The sequence below is a fragment of the Vipera ursinii genome (assembly GCF_947247035.1).
Source record: "Vipera ursinii genome assembly, chromosome: 7".
Classification (NCBI taxonomy): domain Eukaryota; kingdom Metazoa; phylum Chordata; class Lepidosauria; order Squamata; family Viperidae; genus Vipera; species Vipera ursinii.
In genome coordinates, this window is record NC_139521.1 from 48,454,060 (window position 1) to 48,474,356 (window position 20,297).

Below are 20,297 nucleotides of genomic sequence, written 5' to 3' on the forward strand. Positions count from 1 at the left end.
ACTCTAGCTTGACTGTGTTCTATTGCTTGTGCTTCCATAATGTTGAATTCCAATATTGCATGATCACTTCCCCCCAAGGTTCCTGTGGCTTCAACACCTTCTAACATTTCATCTCTGTTAGTGAGAATTAGATCCAAAATGGCTAATACCCTAGTTCCCTTCTCTACTTTTTGGGGGACAAAATTGTCTGCTAGGTTTGTCAGGAATCTGTTTGATCTTCCACTTGTTGCAGAGTTTGTCTCCCAGTTGATGTCAGGGTAGTTAAAGTCCCCCATTACTATTGTGATGTGCTTCCTACATACCTTAGTTAGCTGACTAGCAAAAAGTTCATCTATTTCCTCTGTTTGGTTGGGTGGCCTATAGTATACACCTATGGCAATGTCATTTCCCCCCCCCCTTTTATATTGACCCAAATGCATTCAAGTTTACAGTTTTCATTATTGTTGTGCTCTATTTCTGTAGAGATGTAGTTATTCCTTATATAGAAGGCAACTCCACCTCCTCTTTTATTTGGTCTGTTTCTTTTAAATAATTCAAATCCCTCTAGCTGTGTGTTCCATTTGTGGGTTTCATCCCAGCATGTTTCCATAATGGCAACAATATCTTATCTGTCCTGAATTTCTAGTTCACCCTGTTTGCTGTTCATACTCTGTGCATTGGTGTATAGACATTTGAGTCCTTTATGTCTGTCCCTGTGTTTACTTTCTACATAACATGTGTGGTGCCTGAGTTCCCCTATTATCTTACCACCTATTTGGTTAGTGCACTTTGTGTGGCACTCGCTAATAGAAGTTTGATTTTGCTTCACAGCAAGGTTGATATTCTTGTTCACACACACATCTATGTTACATGCTTGCCTGGACAAATCCCTGAAGGTTTTTTGGCAAGAGTTTTTGAATATAGTTTGCAGCAGCCACCTCTCTAAGGTTGCGAGAAGTGACTAATCCAAAGGCATTCAGCTGGCTTTGCATCTAAGACAGGACTAGTCTCTGAGGCCTTCACCATTACAACCAAACTGGCTTTTAGCTGTCAACCTAATATCCTGTTAGAACATAAATCATAAAAATAGACTGCATCCATGGCACAAACTAACTGAGAAGTATATTCAACAACTTTAATATTGCAAAACTTAACCAGAATGTCATTACTAAAAAGCATACAAAATAAAATTGACAAATAACGGAACACGACAGGGTATTCAGAAAACCACCTTTTCTTAAATAACTGAATGTATAAATACACTTAGGTTTAAAACTTTTTCATACTTATCCTCAAGACATAGCGTCTTCTTCCTTGTTGTTTATACTTTGTTTTAATCAGAAATACAAAGGGTTTTTTGTGAAATTCAAACTATAATAATAAAACAATATATTATTGCTGTAAAAGAATTTAAAACTATGCTTGTTAAAAATGGCTAATATTAGCAGAATCCACTCAGTTCTTAAATAAATTTACAAGTTCAGATATCCATAGATTTGTTTTACTTACTACACAGTTTAACAACATGAGCTGTGTTATCCAAAACTGTGAATTCCAGTTGAAACAAACCTTATACTTCACTCAAATTTACCAATGTTTCATGTGTCTGATATAAAACTTTGTGGTATACATATCGACCAGAAACAACAGTCCAAAAAAGGACCAACTCCACCCACAAAAACAAAAACAAACCAGAACTAAAAAAGGCTTATTTAATTACTTAACCTTAATAGTAATAATTACTATTATCAGTAAACTTAATTGCCCCTTTTATAAAATTAATTGATGTCCTATCTTTATATACTGACCATTCTGTCTCATGAATAAACCCCTCTCAAATACAAAACCTCAAATACTCCTAGGTACACATACACATAAACACACCTACCTTTCGTTCCACCAGAAAAGAGGAAAACAATAGGAAAAATTTGAAGGTGATAGGAAAGATAGCTATGGGAAAGAGAATTAGAAAAAGAAGAGCGGAGGTCATGTGAAAATTAATAAAAGAGAAAACCCTATTTAGGTGTTTGAAAAAGACAAACACTTTGTTTAAGCAAGAGCTAATCCTTTGCAACAGTGACATCTATAACCTTTTATATATCTGCTTGATCTTTGTTCTAATACTTATTATTTTTATTTGGTAGATGCTTATATGTAAGTGAAGTACAAGATCCATTTTTCCAAAGAATAATCCTGTTGAATGACAGATAATAATTGTCCCAACCCTACCAGAAAGCTTCCACGAATGACTGGGAATTTGAACATGAATCATAACATCATATCATTTTACCACATTGGCTATCAGCATCTAAGCATCTTCTGTTTTTCGCAGCAACTTTTAAGATCCCCTGCTACAAACAAGGATTATTTGGGAGAAAATAATTTCATATTTCTATCTGATAAATATTTTTATGTATGTCTGTAAAGATGGCCTATTTCTTTGAGAGTTCTGTCTCTAACTAGTTCAGGATATTATTATTCAGCAGAAAAATAGAGGCATTTGTCGAAATCAGGGCAAAGCTTATTAATAGAAAAAGATGAAGAAAAACATCTAATACACATTTTGATTACAACACAAATTTTCTGTGAAAGCATTTTCTGCTGTTGGGATGCTTTGTCATTGATAATTGCCTCCTCTTAGAAGCCACTCAAATGGGAAAAATAAATTAAAATATCCCACCTAGTGTGGTGATTTATTTCTTCTACCTGAACTTCAATGTATAGGAGGAAAGGCAGGCAGGAAAGAAGGTTAATACTACATTATTTCTCTGTAAAGAAAAGGAAACTATAACAAAATAAAGAGTGTCACTGAATCTTCTGCTGATTAAAAAATCAGCACTTTATGGAGAACTATAACTAAGATCTCATAAAAATAATTCAAGATTCATTACAAATTATTTCAGAAATATCATTTCATTTTCAGACTTTCTAAAATAAAAATATGTTTTAGAAATATTAACATAGATTGAACATTTTGTCTTACCAAGACTGAATTCAAACTTTGGTTCATTAATAAACTTCTTGAGACCTATTGGTGAAAGCATATATTATATTGCATTATTATTCATACATGAGAATATTTTGTATTACATTAGTTATAACATTAATGAAATTATTCTGTCAGCAGCATTTTAAACTATCAAACAAAACCTTCCCTTCTCCATTTTTTAAAATCTATCACTATTTTACTAACTGGAATTATTTATACCCAACAAACACATTTTATTACCACTCTTTATTCACACCATTCATTATTCAGGTTACATACTCATTCCTTCCCCATAATAATGAAAAGCAAAACATATTTTCACTTCAGCAGGTTACATATTGAATACTATAAACATGTCAAAGTACTTTATATTCTTTAATGGGATTAGCCCATCCCACTTGCTCCTGCGGAAGACATCTACTTCAGATCCTGTCTGCCAAAAATTTTTGGCTGGCACAGTTCAAGCGAAGAGCTTTTTCTGCTATGGGCCTTCCCTGTGGAATACTCTACAACCAAATGTAAGGTTGGCCTCCACTCTCCTGCTCTTCAGGAAGAGCCTTAAAACCTGGTTCTGCCAGCTGGGATGGAGCCCTGCAAGGGCTCTTCTACGCTGGGGGTGGCTGACAGGGTAGAGAGATGATCCCACTCCATATTGCCGGTCCCTTTGGTTTTTACTCTTTAACTATTTTGTAATTTTAATTGTTTTGTATTAGATTTTATCAATTTGTAACCCACTCAGAGTCACTGCTGCAGTGGGATGGGTGGCACATAAATCTAATAAGATAAATATTGCAAGGTAAAATAATGTAAGATTATGAAGAATTTTAAAATGAAATTTGGTTGTCTAAATCTCATAAATTCCAATGAATTTATTTTTAGTCTGTGGAAGACTACTGTCAAAGCCAACATGCTCAATTTAGTATGCTTAATTTAGGATATCAAGACTTTTGCTACTTCATTTAGAACAGCAAATGCAGCTGTTACTACATCATTAACTCTTGTAAAGCTTTTTGAAGCAGCTTCATAGTAATAGAGCAATGATGAGCACACTAAGCTAAATATATAATGATTCAGAAGTACGATCAGCAGGGTTCAGCAGACTGAGATAGGAGATTTGGAGCTAACATTTCTTCCAATCTAATTGCCAATTTGTAAAATGGAAATATATTTTTATCTATGATATGTGATGAAAGTCAGTACCTACACATTTAGAATAAGTTTTTCTAACACCATTCACAGGATCATGATACAGCAGATAGCTTACGTACTGAATTTACTTACTTGTGAGTTTAGATTCTGCATAACTATCTCCTTGTACAGATGGAATAAATTGCTGTTCTTCCTCTGGTGCTCTCTCTTCCTTGATATCCATGATAAATCTCTCAACCCAACAAATTTTAATTCACAGTTCTTCAGAATTTGCTTGGGTGCCACAGCCCAAGATCCACAGTCAGTCCTTAGTGAAGCTTTAAGATAAAGATCTGGGTCTCCAGACTGAAATTCTGTGTTCAGAAAACATTTGACAAAGTTTCATTAATCCAAACATTATCATACATCTTTTTGAAAATTGTCAACATGATGTTTCTAGCAACAATTTTGCACATCTTTCCCACCTGTCACCAAAACATAAATAATCAAGCTGAAGTTTCATAATCAATCCTAGAAGTAGATGGCAGCATGAAACTTCTATTTGGTACATTTTGTCAAGCCTCTCTGGGCAAGACAAAGAGCTGCAAAACATATTTCCCAGGAGATAAAGGCTCAGATGAGTAGATGTACTGTTACAAAACTATAAAATCATTATAAAACAATTCCACCAACTGCAGTGTATAAAATGCAAGCTCAATTTATAACGATCAGTGTTCAAATTTCTTTTGCTATTTCTCCTGCGCACTTTATGTAGAGGGCTAGAAAGAAATCTCTTTGGGTAGGAAATACAATTTCCATCTATTCTTGGTTTTGTTTTGTTTTGTTTTTATAACAACAGAATTTTATTTTGAATTGTTTACTTTTGACCGTATAAAAACTACGTTTCATGTTTAGAATTTCAGCAGGAGAATTTTCCACGCTATTAACTTTAAAAAAATATTTTACAGTCTGAACAGAATTAATCAAATGGATTTTTGAGATTCATTTGAGAAACAAATATTATTTTTTATTAAAACTATACGTTTCATGTTTTATATATTCTTGTCAGAATCTTTCTAACCCTAACCTAGCCATGATCATGAAAGCCATGTTGTCTGGCATTATAAAAATTGAAACCTTCACTGGAACATCCCTTCTTTCAGTCCCTGAGTTTCCATAAAACGAGCAAAACAAAGTTCTTTTCTTCAGAGATGTAAAAAATTCCACTGTAGAACTGGAGAAATCAGTAGTGCTTTGCTTATTTGTTTTCTGATCTTGGGGAAAGAATACCCATTGTCCCCAATATAATCGCCTTCTGTTTATGGCAAATTAAAAGGAATTACAAAGCTGACTTCTGGTTTGCCATCACGGCCGCCACGAAGGCTGGAAGGCGAGCTCCGTCTTCGGCGTTCGATTTCACATCGCTGGGGGACCCTGGAAAGGGTCAAAAGTCACCCTGCAGGGGTGACCAGCAAGGAGGTGATCCCCACTTGATTGTGGGAGGGCAGTAGCCCTTCCACTCAATCTGGGGCAGCTCTCCAAACTGGCAGACATAAGACCGGCCATAGAAATATGGCTCGTCACTAAGCTGCAGACAGCCGAAGTCAAACTTACCACTAGGTACTCCAAAGCAGCGTGGATGAGACTGTGTGAGATCTGAACCTGTCTTTAATCCCAAGTAGTTTTTTTCCTGCAAAAGCTGCCCAAAGAATATTCCTCCCCTGTGAGGAGAGAGGGAACTTTTATCCCACCCTCTAAAAATAGCGGCATTAAAACACTGAAAGAATAACCTTAATATAACTGGATTTATATGCTTCTAGAATTTTGGGACCAAAAGATTTCTTATCCTTATCGAAGACCTTTGTTTTTATTTACAAAAAAGAAATAAAATTGGAAAAAGGACTATAAAAATTTTGAACTTTAAAAAACTTAAATGGCATTGGTGACATCTTGTGGCTAAGTTTGATATTACAACTTGTTATTGTCTAAAGGAGACTTGGCTGGAAGCCCAGACTACAGATAAGACTTTTTCAACCTTGACAATTATCAGCTGTAAGAAGTTCAGCTGTGTTCTATACTCAGTTATAAAATTATTTTCATTATTCTCTGACTTTAAAGCTCTTAATTTAACACACTACTAAGAGAATATGGATGAAGACCAGAAACAGATTCTTTCCATGTTAAAAGCAATACATGAAACCATTCTTTCAACTTGTGATGAAATAAGATGATACAGAAAAGAACAAGATGTCAGCTTAGATATATGAACTCAAATTTTTACTACAAATAAAGAATCAACTACACAAAACATAACAGAAGAAGTGGAACAATTAAATACTATTACAGAGGATGTAACTGATCAACAAATACAGTCAATGAAAAGTCCAGAAAAGGGACTGACAACATTGAAAATGGAAAAGCCCTTCTATATAAACCAGAAGAAACTTGAGGAGCAAGAAGAAGAACAGCCCGAAGGGAAGATAAACATACCAGGACAATTATGGAGATCTGAAATAATAGAGACGATTTATTAGCCCTTCCAAATAAATGGCGACTGGGTGGTCTCTTTTATTTCAAATAATATATATAATAACAGAGTGTGATCTATTTGATGACCTGAAAACAATGACACGAAGGGCGAGATGGCAAAGAAATAAAGCTAGAATAAGGCTGAAGAAAATTAGGGTTTTGATTTATCAGTGAGGATTTTATATTGCTAATTAAAATAGAATATACTTAAATAGACAGGATATGTACTTTGAATACCAGATTTTGTTATGAATTGAGATAAAGAAAACTTTGGTCATTTAAAACTTCGAAGTATAAATACTAAAAGTTGAATTTGAATATTGATGGGAAATTAAAAATTGGGGAAAGCAAATAAATAGGATATTGATTGTTTATAAAGATTGAATGTAAAAGTAATTAAGATATGTAATAAGCTAAAAAATTATTGATAAATGTATTAAATGTTTTTATTTAATTGAGATAATAAGAACTGTATTAGCTTAAATATGAGATAGTAGATATCAAGAGAAAAAGAGTAAATATTTGATATTGTAATAGGGGAAATTTTGGTCATTAAATTTAAGACATTTGGAAACTAGCTGAAAATAAGAAATGTTACATTGTATTATTAATTATATGATGTAAGATGGTGGGAAATAGAATATACTCAAATAGATAAGATGTATATTTTGAATAACAGACTTTGTTAAGAATTGTGATAAAGGAAACTGTGGTTACCAAAAATTTGGAAATTATAAATATCAAATGTTAAATTTAAATATTGATGGGAAACTAAAAAGAGCCTTGGTGGAGCAGTGGGCTAATGCCTCCTTAAGTAACACCAGCTGCCTGCAATTAGTGCAGGTTCGCGTCCCACCAGGCTCAAGGTTGACTCAGCCTTCCATCCTTCCGAGGTAGGTAAAATGAGGACCCAGATTGTTGGGGGCAATAAGCTGACTTTGTAATAATGCCGCTTGGGGGCCCCCAAAAGCCCTAATAAGCAGGCATATACATAGAATGAAGGCTACTGCTAAGCTTGTAAGCCGCCCTGAGTCTTCGGAGAAGGGCGGGGTATAAATGGAATTTTTAAAAAAATTGGAAAAAACTAACTACAGGACATTGACTGTTTATAAAGATTGAATGTTAAAGTAACTAGGATATGTATAAGCTAAAAATTTACTGATAAATGTAACAATGCTATCTTTACTTAATGGATATAATAAGAATTGTGTTAGTTTAAATATGAGACAGCAGATATTAAGGGAAAAGGAAAGGAAATATTTGATGTGGTAGTTTGAGATTTGTACTAAAGATTTTTGTATGTTATTGAATTATTGATTTACCCAGCTGCCACATTGCTTTTTAAATACTTAAATGTAAAATTAGAAAATCAATAAAATATTACAAAACAAAATAAATAAAAGGAATTACAAAGCTTTCCAGAAGAATTTAACTTACTTGGACTTGGGCTGCAAGGTTAGGGTTAAGTGCTTATGAATCTCCTGATTTCTTGAAGTTCTCTCTTTTTTTCTCCTCCTTGCACTGAGTAGGTTACTATAGCTTAAAGACATTAGGTCTTCGGGGATATCATATTTTTTCCACTGTCTTGCCTTGAAGTGGGGCACCAACATCTAAGCTGTTTCCCTCACAATAATCCTCCCAACAATTACATTTCCCATATCATAAAAATAAATAAATACAATACTACTCAGAATAAGAAGAAAAAGAGAAAGAAAACCATATCTCTCTCAAACTAAACTTCATTTATATAGCCAATTTGTTTTCATTTTTAACTCTATTCCACTCAATATTTACTAATTAAGTAATCCATGTTATATTTTAACCATATGCAAACAAATACTTAATCTTTAAAAATTGCATCTAATAATAGTTACATTTTATAATGTATATATGTATATTCTGTGTGTACACACACACACACACACAAACACACACACTCTATTCCATTCAATAGTTACTGGTTAGGCAGACCATATTATATTTTAACCACATACAAACAAATGTTTAATCTTTAAAAATTGCTTCTGATAGGTCCAATCTTCTAATCCCTTGAATCTGATTTTAGTCTTTTTCTTTCACCAAACAGCTTTTCTCATCCATCTATTCCACTTAGTTAAAAAGTCTTGCCATTTTCTTGTGGATGTTGGGAGAGACAAATCAGGTAAGATGTTAATTTTTTTAATCTTTGTTTGTCTCTCAAGGCATAGATTTTTTGGTATCTCTGTAATTCATTTTGTCAGGCTTTTCTTCTTATCTTCGGCTTTGTTTTGTAATTCTGGGGTGTGGGCTATCTCTTCCAGTTCCGGTACTTCACTCATGTCTTAAGGGTTTTCCTCCATCTGCAGTAAATCACAAACCCTTCCATTGGTAGATTCTTTCATTTTCTGAAAATTCTTATGTTGTGAGGTTAATGTAAAGATATGTCCATTTATGTCATCAAAGTTGTTTTTAATTTCATTGTGGTTTAGAGCCATTGTTGTCTGGATTAGTTGCAACATAACGAGCATTTCCTCTTGGAAAGTATTTGGTTTTTCTTCACAAGTTCTTTTTGCAAGCTCTTCGAGATTCCATGATAGTGGTATTAGCTACCTCTACTCTTTTGCCAATCTTTTCTGAATATTTAAGTGAGGACTGCATTTCCTCCTAACCTTGTGGGTGCTTTCATGAAAGGTTCAGACATTTATCACTCTTCCAAGTGCTAAGCCAACTAGCTCTGACCTTGCTCCCAGCTTGATCAAGTCAGTAATGGCTATCAATGGCTCAGCTTATAATGCCCCAAAAGAATATTAACTCTAAGCTGTCAAACAAGCAAACCAAAAAATATCAGAGAAATTATTGGTGGCTATTTTCTTGTCTACAGGTGAAACTAATCAAGAGAAGAACAGTATGGATGGCCTACTTGAAACTACCTAGCATTACAGTGGGCAGGCAGTAACACTGATTTCTCTGTGGCCTAGTTGTGATAAAGAGAAATTGAAGAGGCAGAGTTTTTCATACCATCATAGATGTTAGGTTCCAAAACTCAAGAAAGTCACATTTAGGTTCTCCTAAGCAGTTTACTTTATTGTGCCTCACCCTGATAGAAACCTTGGTAAACCAAAACAGACTACTTGCACCACTAAACATATACTCTGAGACTCCCACACAGACTATTTAAATTTCACTGTCTGTTGCTCCTCTGCAAAGCACTCCCTTCTTCATGGGAATCAGAAGAGATCTTACTGCATAATTTATGTATCAAACAAACTGCTAAGTATATGCTAAGTAATTCAACAGATTTCATGGAGTACAACTTTAGGCTCCATACCTACTGTAAAATCAGAATATTAATGTTAAAAGTTTGAATGTTACTTTTTAAATATTATTTTCTGGAATTCTCCCAAGATACTTTTTATTATAGGACCAGGGTCAAACATAAAGTTATTTTATGCTTTTCACAATATAGCCAATAGAGCAATTGCCAGATATATTTATGATATCAATAGGAGGCTAATAAAGAAGGCAAAATATACCAATCAAATCAACTGTTCAAACATTATTTGTTGCAAAAGATCAGCTGCAATAACCATTTCATGGTATCTATCAAGTTTCTAAGATATAGTTAAGTAAAAAAAACCCTCCCAACAGTTCCTGCATTTGTGAGATAAAACATCAACTGAAGTATGTTATTGCCAGGATATACAGATGCTACGGGAGAAAGGAAGTTAAACAATCAGATGTGTGATAAAATATACGAAAATACAGCTTTCCAATTTTTCCCCTTATTTTTGTAGCAGCAGAAACAAGTACACAATCTGATAGCTTATGTATCAATTACATACATGCCAATATTCAAACCATAAAGAACAAATACTTTTAGAATACAAATCCTAAACATATTTGCCTGTGTAAGCAGTAATATCAGTGCATACCTACATTTAAAAATATTGGTTAAGAGAAACCATTAACTTCCTTTGCTGAAAAGATATACACAACTAGTAAATTCCTAAGTCTACATAAGGATAAAAAATATCATAAGTCCTGCTCCCAATTTACAATCTAATAAGCTATATAAAGGAACAAGAAAACAGAAAAGGAGAAAAGAGAGAAGGATCAACAAGTTCAGACAATTGTATTTTAGTGTAAAACATGCAATACAAAACCTCAAAACCTGGGTCTGCCTGGAGCTCCAATGGAGATATACAACACTGGAGCTAGTTAGTAGACTAGGAAGAATCTCCACTCCATTGCATTCTGAATCCTAACTTATCTGATTTCTGTTAACTTTTATTATTTAATGTTTTAATATTTTATTCATTTTTGATTTTATGATATTGTAAGCCATCCAGAGTTGCCTGACAGTGAGATGAACAGCATATAAATTTAATAAATAAATAATAATACAAAGGAAATGTAGTTTTAATAGAAGAATATATGAGTAGATCAGGGTTGAATTATGGAGTACTTGGCGTTCTCTGGGCTTGGTTGTTTGCTTGGAGATGTTTCATTACCTGACTAGGTAATATTATCAGTACTAGTGGGCGTGGGTTTATTACATTCATTAATTTATTCACATTGACCATTATGCTATTTTTAACATCTATTCTTTCATATGTTAATATATCAGTTTATAAATTAACACACAATTCCAATCTGCATGAACTGATATTATTCAGTTATATTGTGGAGATATATTTATTCTATATCAGTTCTGGGGGCTTTGCCAGTCTTCTACTCCTGGGTATCAGCTGTCTACATTTTTCTAAGACAAATATTATTGTCTCCCACCCAACTCTAGTTAATTACTTAATCTGGTTTTCTGCCAGCTGGTCAAAAAATAATAAATGAGTTATCACATATTTTAAGGTTTATTATGTTTATAAATTCCTATTGGTTTTACAATTCAAAAGGGTATGTTTGGCATTTTTTATTTTTGTACTTCTCTGTCAACTGAACCATATTTTGTTTATTGTGTAGTCTGTGAACATTTTTACATACTGTATATGTAGAACTAACAGTGTAGAATACAGTAATCAGGATCTCCTCAGATGTCTTTCTGTTACAGGTAGTGCACAAACTTAGAATCATTCATTTAGTGATCATTTGAAGTTACAATAGCACTGAAAAAGTGACATATGACCGTTTTCACACTTATGACGTTATGTGATCAAAATTCAGGCACTTGTCAACTGGTATGTATTTATGACAGTTGCATTGTCCCACAGATATGTGATGACCTTCCCAGCCAGCTTCTCACAAGCAAAATCAATAGCAGGGGAGATGGATTAACAACCATGTGAGTCAAATAAGAACTGCAGAGATCCATTAAACAATCTTGGCAAAAAAGACTGTAAAATGGGACAAAACTCACTTAACTGCCTTGCTTAACAGTGGAAATTTTGGGCTCAACTGTGGTCATAAGTTGAGGACTACCTGTACTGATCTCAAATGTAAGAATTTCCCTCATGTTCTTGAATTTGCATACCTTTATAATGGATTTTAACCTTTACAATTAAATGTAACATTTAAGTGGCATTATATATTAAATTATTAAGAGTTTTAATTTTCAGAAAGCCGAGCACAGAAATTTGAACATCTGGATGGAACAGATTTAAATTAGAAATAATCCCATGGGAGGGGGGAGTATATAACAGCATTTTATTGTCAAAAAGGAATATATAGCTACCTCAGCCATAGACAACCTTGACTTACCTTTAATTTTTCAATAATGCCTTTATAGTTGCTTTTGTTCATAATATACTGGGTTTGTTCTTCCTCAAATTTGTATACATAACTTATCTCTAACTTTCATTCTTCAAACGTCCATTGTCTTTGCCTTTCCATATATTTTCATCATCAATTTTAGGAAAACAATATGATTAATTAATAATTGAATCTGTCTTTTGCATTATTTAACAAAGTTTTAAAACAGAAACACATTGATAACCATTTTACTATTAGGCCGTGGTAGTATGTTATCCTATTCTTGATCTCCCTTGAAAGGACCACTCAATGGATAATATTCAATAACCCTATCCTTACCGCAAGGCAGCTTTTTAGTGGATAAGGGCTGCTTTTAACATTTGAAGTATAAGGCTGGCTGAACGTGAAAAAATGGTTTTGGAAACCTTAAAGCAGACATGTCAAACACAAGGCCCGCGGGCCGGATCCAGCCCGGGGAGGGCCCAGATTTAGCCCCCGGGGGCTGTCCCAGAAATGGCAAGGGACCGGCCCCCGCTGCCCCAGCCCTGACCCACCGCAACCCAACTGGACGCCCTGGCACATATACACAGAAATGGCGAGCGGTCAGGGCCTGGTGGTGTGCAGCAGCAGCTACAGCTCATTTGCCTCAGCCTGCCCCGCCCCTCCCAGCTTAACCCTGTCATACCCAGCCATGCTCCACTTTGCCGGGCTTCTCCTCATGTCACTCTGCTTTGCCAGGGCAGCCTCCCCATGCCTGGCCCCGTTTTCCTCCTTCCAGTCTGCTTTGCCACGCCTTTCCTCGCTTGCCTAGCACCCCAGGGCACGCCCAGCCTGTGGGATGAAAGGCATGGAGATATGAGTGTGTGACTGCCAGCTCCCAGTCAACCTCTCCACCACGTGGTAGGGCCGGAGAGGGAAACACAGCAGTCATGCAGAGCCGCAGTCTGGAACTCTGGTGGCTGGAGAGAAAGGGTGAGAAGGAGGAGAAAGCAGGAAGAGTTTCTCTCTCTCTCTCTCTCTCTCTCTCTCTCTCTCTCTTTGTATGTTTGTGTGTGTGTATGTGTGTGTGTGTGTGTGTGTGTGTGTGTGAGAGAGAGAGAGAGACAGACAGACAGACAGACAGACAGCAACAGCAGAGAGCCAGGAGAGGAGGAGGAGGAGGAGGAGGAGGAGAAAGCCATGTTACAAAAAAGGGGACCTTCCACCTTATTTCCCCCCACCTTCTCTTTTTTTAAAACCTTCTCTTGCTCCATTCAGGTTCAGCTGGAGGGAAAGGACAAGAAAGCAGGAAGGGTGTCTCTCTCTCTCCCTCTCTCTCTCCCCGTATGTGTGTGTGTGTGTGTTTGTGAGAGAAAGACAGAGAAAGAGAGAGCCTGGAGGAGGAGGAGGAGGAGGAGGAGGAGGAGGAGGAGGAGGAGGAGAAAGCCGTGTTACAAAAAAGAGGATCTTCCACCTTTCTCCCCCCCCTTCTCTTTTTTTTTACCTCCTCCTGCTCCGTTCAGGAAGGGTTTCTCTCTCTCTCTCTCTCTCTCTCTCTCTCTCTCTCTCTCTCTCTCTCTCTCTCTCTCTCTCTCTCTCTCTCTCTCTCTGTGGGGTGTGTGTGTGTGTGTGTGTGTGTTTGTGTGTGTGTGTGTGTGTGTGTGTGTGAGAGAGAGAGAGAGAGAGAGAGAGAGAGAGAGAGAGAAAGCGCCAGCAGGGAAGCGAAAGCGTGGAGAACGGGGAGCACTGCAGAGTAAGCAAACTTACAAAAAAAGAGGATCTCTGTCTCTCACACACATACATACACATCCTATGTGGGGAAGGTGGTGTGCAGACAGCGGAGAGAGCAAACTCACAGATTGGCTTTGTGGTCTATTCTTGCCTCCTCCCTTCCCTAAAATCCAGGCAATAATAGAACTCTTTGGATTGAATGGGAAGTTAAAAGGAATTGGTGTGAGCTGAAATTAAAACTCCCCCCTCCCCAATTATTTTGTCAGAGACTGGAAAGTGTTTCTTGCTTCTACTTCCCCTCATCTGCTCTTTTATAATTTAATCCAGCCTTGCCCAAACTAATATCTTTTGGGTGTCATGGACCACAGTTCCCATCATCCTGTGGCTATGCTGGCTAGAAATGCAATGCCTTATTTTCTCTACACCTAGGAGGCAGTAGGTCTGTGGGATTTAGATGTATGTAAACATTTGTTTCTTCTGCCTAATTTATTAAATCTACATCTAATTTAAAGTTTCTGAGAAATCCAGGGTGGTTTAAAAGAAAATTCTCAAAGACAACTATTGTAAAGCATCACTAGCACTGTTTAAAAAAATATTAAGTGTGTATTTTAAGAAAGAAAAATATTAGTAGTAATTTACTTAGTGCTGTTTGACTATAAAATGTGTTGTTATTCTACATATGCCTGGCTGAACAGTGTGTTTGGAGTTGTTCATATTTTCCTTGGGAGAAAGTTCTATAACTGGGGTGCTGTCTCTGAGAAGGCTCTGCTTGTGGCCACTGTTCTATAAACCAAACCAGGGGGACCATCTGGTCTAAATGGATGGTAAACAAAGATGATTAGGGAGCTGGAGGCTAAAACATATGACAAATGTTTGTGGGAATTGGGTATCTCTAGCTTAGTGTAAAGGACTAGGGGTGGTGACATGATAGCAATGTTCCAATATTTGATGGGCTGCCACAGAGAACAAGGGGTCAACGTATTTTCCAAAGCATCGGAAAGCAATAATAAATGGAAACTAATCAAGAAGAAAAGCAGCCTAGAACTAAGGACTTGTGAAAACAACTAACCAGTGAAAAGGCTTGACTTCAGAAGTTGTGGATGCTCCATCACTGGAGGCTTTTAAGTAGAGATTGGATATTCCATTGTCTGAAATGGTAATGAGCAGGGGCTTGGACTAAAGACCTCAAAGGTCTCTTCAACTCTTTTTCTTTGAGAGAAGTGCTGCCAACGTCTCCACCTCCCCTCGTCCCTTCCTAGGCACAGAGAGGAGGGAGGGAGGGAAGGATGGAAGGAGTGGAGGGAAACAGGAAGAAAGAAAGGGAAGGAAGGAGATGGGAGTGAAAAGGAGGAAGGCAGGGAAGGAGGGGAGGAAGGAAAGAAGGAAGGAAGAAAAGAAAGGGAAGGAAGGAAAAGAAAGAAAGGAAGGAAGGAAGGAAGGAAGGAAGGAAGGAAGGAAGGAAGGAAGGAAGGAAGGAAGGAAGGAAGGAAGGAGATTGGAATAAGAGGGAGGGAGGTTCTGAGGGAAGTCCTGCTTTAGCACTTGGCCACCAGCAGCCCTGTTGCCCTTTCATCATCCCCTGGTGGTCTCCCATCCTATTGTTGAGTATGCTTTGGTTACAAAGCCTGGTCTCCTTGCATGGAGAGGGAGTGGACCTCCCTTTGACCCATGCACTTTGTCCTCCTGAACCCACCATGAGCAACCTGGCCAAGGAGATGGAGCACAGCAGCAGCAGCCTTGAGGAGGAGGTAAGTGCAGGTGCCCCCTTGGGGAAATGCAGCTAGGCTAGGCAGGGCTGTGGGGTCCTGGTGCCGTGGGAGCTCAAGGGCTGGGCTGGGCTCTTGACCTCCGCTGCCCGGGGCTCCGGGCAGTCCGTGCCACTGTCCAGGGGCCCTGTGCATGGCCTGAGGCTCAGTGAGTTCCTCCAATAGACCATGCCCCAGTGCTCACCCCTGTCTCACCCCACCTTGCACCGGAGACCCTCGGATCTGCCCTAGTCCTGCCCAGGCCCGCACAGGTGCCCCCAACGTAAGTGATGTTGAGCTGACCACGCTCCACTCAGTAAGCCAAGCCCATGCTGGCCACACCCACCCGGCCCCCCAATGGCAATCACAATGCTGATGTGGCCCTCAATGAAATCGAGTTTGACACCCCTGCCTTAAAGGAAATATGGGGGGTAGTGCACAGAGCATTACAGAAAGGTAAAAAGGTAAAGGTAAAGATTCCCCCGCACATGCGTGCTAGTCGTTTCCAACTCTAGGAGCCAGTGCTCATCTCCGTTTCAAAGCCGAAGAGCCAGCGCTTGTCCGAGGACGTCTCCGTGGTCATGTGGCCGGCATGACTAGACGCCAAAGGCGCACGGAACGCTGTTACCTTCCCACCGTAGTGGTCCCTATTTTTCTACTTGCGTTTTTACGTGCTGTCGAACTGCTAGGTTGGCAGAAGCTGGGACGAGTAACAGGCGCTCACTCTGTTACGCGGCACTCGGGATTCGACCCGCCAAACTGCCGACCTTCTGATCGACAAGCTTAGCGTCCTAACCCACTGAGCCACCGCGTCCCTTACAGAAAGGTAGGGAAACACAAAAGAAGCAAACAGACAAAAAAGGGGCACAACATGGGGAATTCAAGGTGAGAGATAAAGTGTACCTGTCTACAAAATTTCTCAACCTGAGGCAGCCTTCTAACAAGCAGGGTTCAAAGTATATAAGGCCATTCCCAATTACCCAGATCATAAATCCAGTTACTGTAGAATTGCAGCTGTCAAAAAGCCTTAAGCAAGCCCACCCTGCATTTCACTGCAGCCTGCTGAAACATTTCTGCAGCTTGGGATTAAGACCTGCTGTGGAAGTGCCTCTTCCTCCTATTCTGGTAAAGGATAGGAACACTATGAAATTAAATAGATTCTTAACTCCAGGTACCATAAAAGGAAATGGCAGTATTTAGTATTATGGAGAGGCTGGAGGGGGTGGGGCCAATGTCCCGGTGGTACAACGCATCCTTTGGGGGCTCCTGAAGGATCGTCGCTTTTCAGCTGTTTGGGGGAGGTCTGCCTGGGTCCCAGACAGACCAGAGCTGTCCTGTAGGGATGGTGAAAAAGGGAAGCATAGTATGGTGGCACAGGAGGGATCGCAACCTCCTGGAGAGCCGACGGAAGCTTCACGGACCAGCAGCTATCAGATAGCCATTGCGAACTGTCACAAGCCAGAGCGGCCACTTGGAAGAATCCGAAAGCAAAATTGGAGGATCGCCTGGGTGAGATGATTAAGAGGACTGTAAAAGGGGAAAAACTTTCTTTCTTAAATGCTGGAAATTGCGGGGAGGAAATAAGAATTTGAAGCTGTGAAGAAAGGGGGGGGAGAGTGGGCTTTTAAACTGCTCCTCTTCCAGAACTGTAGTGGTGGAAAAAAGCAGAAGGCAAGAGCAGGCAACAAATCACTGTAAAAAACAGTGTGGAATTTGAAAAGCCTGCAGTAAATAATCAGATTGACAGAAAGGATTTGAGAGTAAATAACTGCTGGAGGTGTAGGTTGCTTATTTTAAGTGACTTACCTCTTTTTCTTTTGCTATTCTCTTTGTGTGTGTGTGTGTGTGTGTGTGTGTGTGTGTGTGTGTGTATATATATATATATATATATACACACACACACACACACACACACACACACACACACACACACACACACACAAAGAGAATAGCAAAAGAAAAAGAGCGTAAGTCACTTAAAATAAGCAACCTACACCTCCAGCAGTTATTTACTCTCAAATCCTTTCTGTCAATCTGATTATTTACTGCAGGCTTTTCAAATTCCACACTGTTTTTTACAGTGATTTGTTGCCTGCTCTTGCCTTCTGCTTTTTTCCACCACTACAGTTCTGGAAGAGGAGCAGTTTAAAAGCCCACTCTCCCCCCCTTTCTTCACAGCTTCAAATTCTTATTTCCTCCCCGCAATTTCCAGCATTTAAGAAAGAAAGTTTTTCCCCTTTTACAGTCTCTTAATCATCTCACCCAGGCGATCCTCCAATTTTGCTTTCGGATTCTTCCAAGTGGCCGCTCTGGCTTGTGACAGTTCGCAATGGCTAATAGCTCCCAGAAGAAGGAAGCTAAAGCCTGATGATGACGGATGAGACTCCGTCGAAACCGTTGCGCCCACACCTTTAGTTCTACGCGGGGAAAAACCCGAAAAACCAAGGATCCATATATATATATATATATATATATATATAATATATATATATATATACTATATATATATATATATATATAGTATATATATAAATATATATATTATATATATATATATATATATATATATATATATATATATATATATATAATATATATATATATATATATTATATAATATAATATATATATATATATATATATATATAGTATCTTGGCTGGGAGTACTTTTGAAGCTGCAGTGCTACCTAGAGACACCTGGGTGTTAGTAGACTTGGTAGATTTACTAAATACATAAAGGAGAAGACTAAGTGACCTTGAACAACATCTGCTGGACTTACTGATAAGAAGTTTGACATTTATTACAGAGACTGTTTACTTCACTCCAAAATGTTTGGAACATGGTGAAACCGTATATGAAAAGACTTGTTATGACTTGTCATTTGGGGAAAAAGAATAAACAGAAAAGACAAAATAAGAAAGAACTGGTGGAAGAATATAAGACACTTGAGAAAGAATTACAGAAAGATACACAAAACAGAAAAGATTAAAAGTTTAATGGAGCTGAACAAACACAAAATGAACCTAATAGAAAATGAAGTGGCAATGAAAATAAGGGCAGACAAACAAACCCTTTTTGAACATGCAAATAAACCAGGGAGATGGTTGACATATAAAATTAAAAAGGAGAAAAAGAAGAGATGGATTAAACAACTGGAAAATGCTGAGGGGACTTTACCAACATTGGAATGAAGAAAAGAAAAAAAATAGCTTGGGAATATTATGAGAACTTATATAAGCAACAAACAGTTCCAGATGATATGACAAAACAATTCTTGGAAAAATCAGAGATACCTAAAATACCGGAGAAATTTAAAAAGTTATTAGAAGGGAAAATAACAATGATGGAATTAGCAGAAACAATTAAAAGACAAAAAAATGGCAAAACACCAGGAGGGGATGGATTACCAGCAGTGCTATATAAGACATTGCAGGAAGTGCTCGGCAATGTAATGCTGGAACTCTATAATGAACTTCTCTCTAAAGCTAAGATACCAGATTCGTGGTCAGAAGCACTTATTACCTTGATACCAAAGGATGAAACGGAAATGCAAAAAATAAAGAATTATAGACAGATTTCCTTACTGAATGTGGACAATAAAATATTTGCATCAATAATGGCAGAAAGACTTAAAAAGTTTTTAAATGAATTTATACATTTGAATCAAAACGGTTTCGTACCTAAAAGACAGATTAGAGACAATATGTGAATTGTATTGAACAAATTAGAATATTATGAAGCACACCCGGAAAAACAGATGGCATTGATGTTCCTGGATGCACAGAAGGCATTTGACAATGTGAACTGGCAATTCATGATAAAGCAATTAAAGACTATGGACTTTGGGGAGAAATTTATAAATGCAATTAAAACAATTTACCATAAGCAATTTATAAATGCAATTAAAACAATTTACCATAAGCAATCATCCAAAGTAATGATAAATGGAGATACGACTGAGAAGATTAATATTATGAAGGGAACAACACAGGGATGCCCTCTATCTCCATTATTGTTTGTCTTGACATTAGAGGTACTAAACAGAAATATAAGACAGAATAATGACATAAAAGGTATGAAAATTAAGAGGGAAGAATATAAGCTACAAGCTTTTGCAGATGATTTAGTATTTATCTTGGAGGAACCACTGTAGACAAGACCTGTATTAATAGAACAAATAGAAAAATATGGTGAGGTAGCAGGATTGAAGATTAATAAAAATAAAACAGAAATGCTAGTGAAAAACAATACTGAAAAACAAAACAAAAAAGAATTTATGGGAAAGCTAGATACACAGATTGTAAAGAAGGTAAAATATCTGGGGATTCACTTGACAGCAAAATGTACAACAATTAAAGAGGATAATTATCACAAATTGAAAAGACAAATCGAAGTACATTTGGATAAATGGAAAAATGTACAATTATTATTAATGGGAAGGATTGCGATAATCAAAATGAATATATTACCACGACTGTTGTTTTTGTTTCCAACAATACCAATAAGATTTGAAAAGAAATATTTTGAGGGTCTT

General features: G+C 37.4%; 1 protein-coding gene across 2 annotated transcripts in view; it reads right to left on the reverse strand.

Moving 5' to 3' along the window:
• INPP4B (inositol polyphosphate-4-phosphatase type II B) overlaps nt 1–20,297 on the reverse strand; it is a 223,250-nt gene that overhangs the window by 159,218 nt on the left and 43,735 nt on the right. For both annotated transcript variants that reach the window (XM_083366960.1, XM_083366961.1), the window contains 2 exons: nt 4,250–4,470; nt 2,963–3,007 (listed from right to left, as the gene is read on the reverse strand). In XM_083366960.1, coding sequence (XP_083223086.1) covers nt 2,963–3,007; nt 4,250–4,340 — 136 coding nt within the window. In that variant the 5' untranslated portion in view covers nt 4,341–4,470. The remainder of the gene's footprint in view (nt 1–2,962; nt 3,008–4,249; nt 4,471–20,297) is intronic.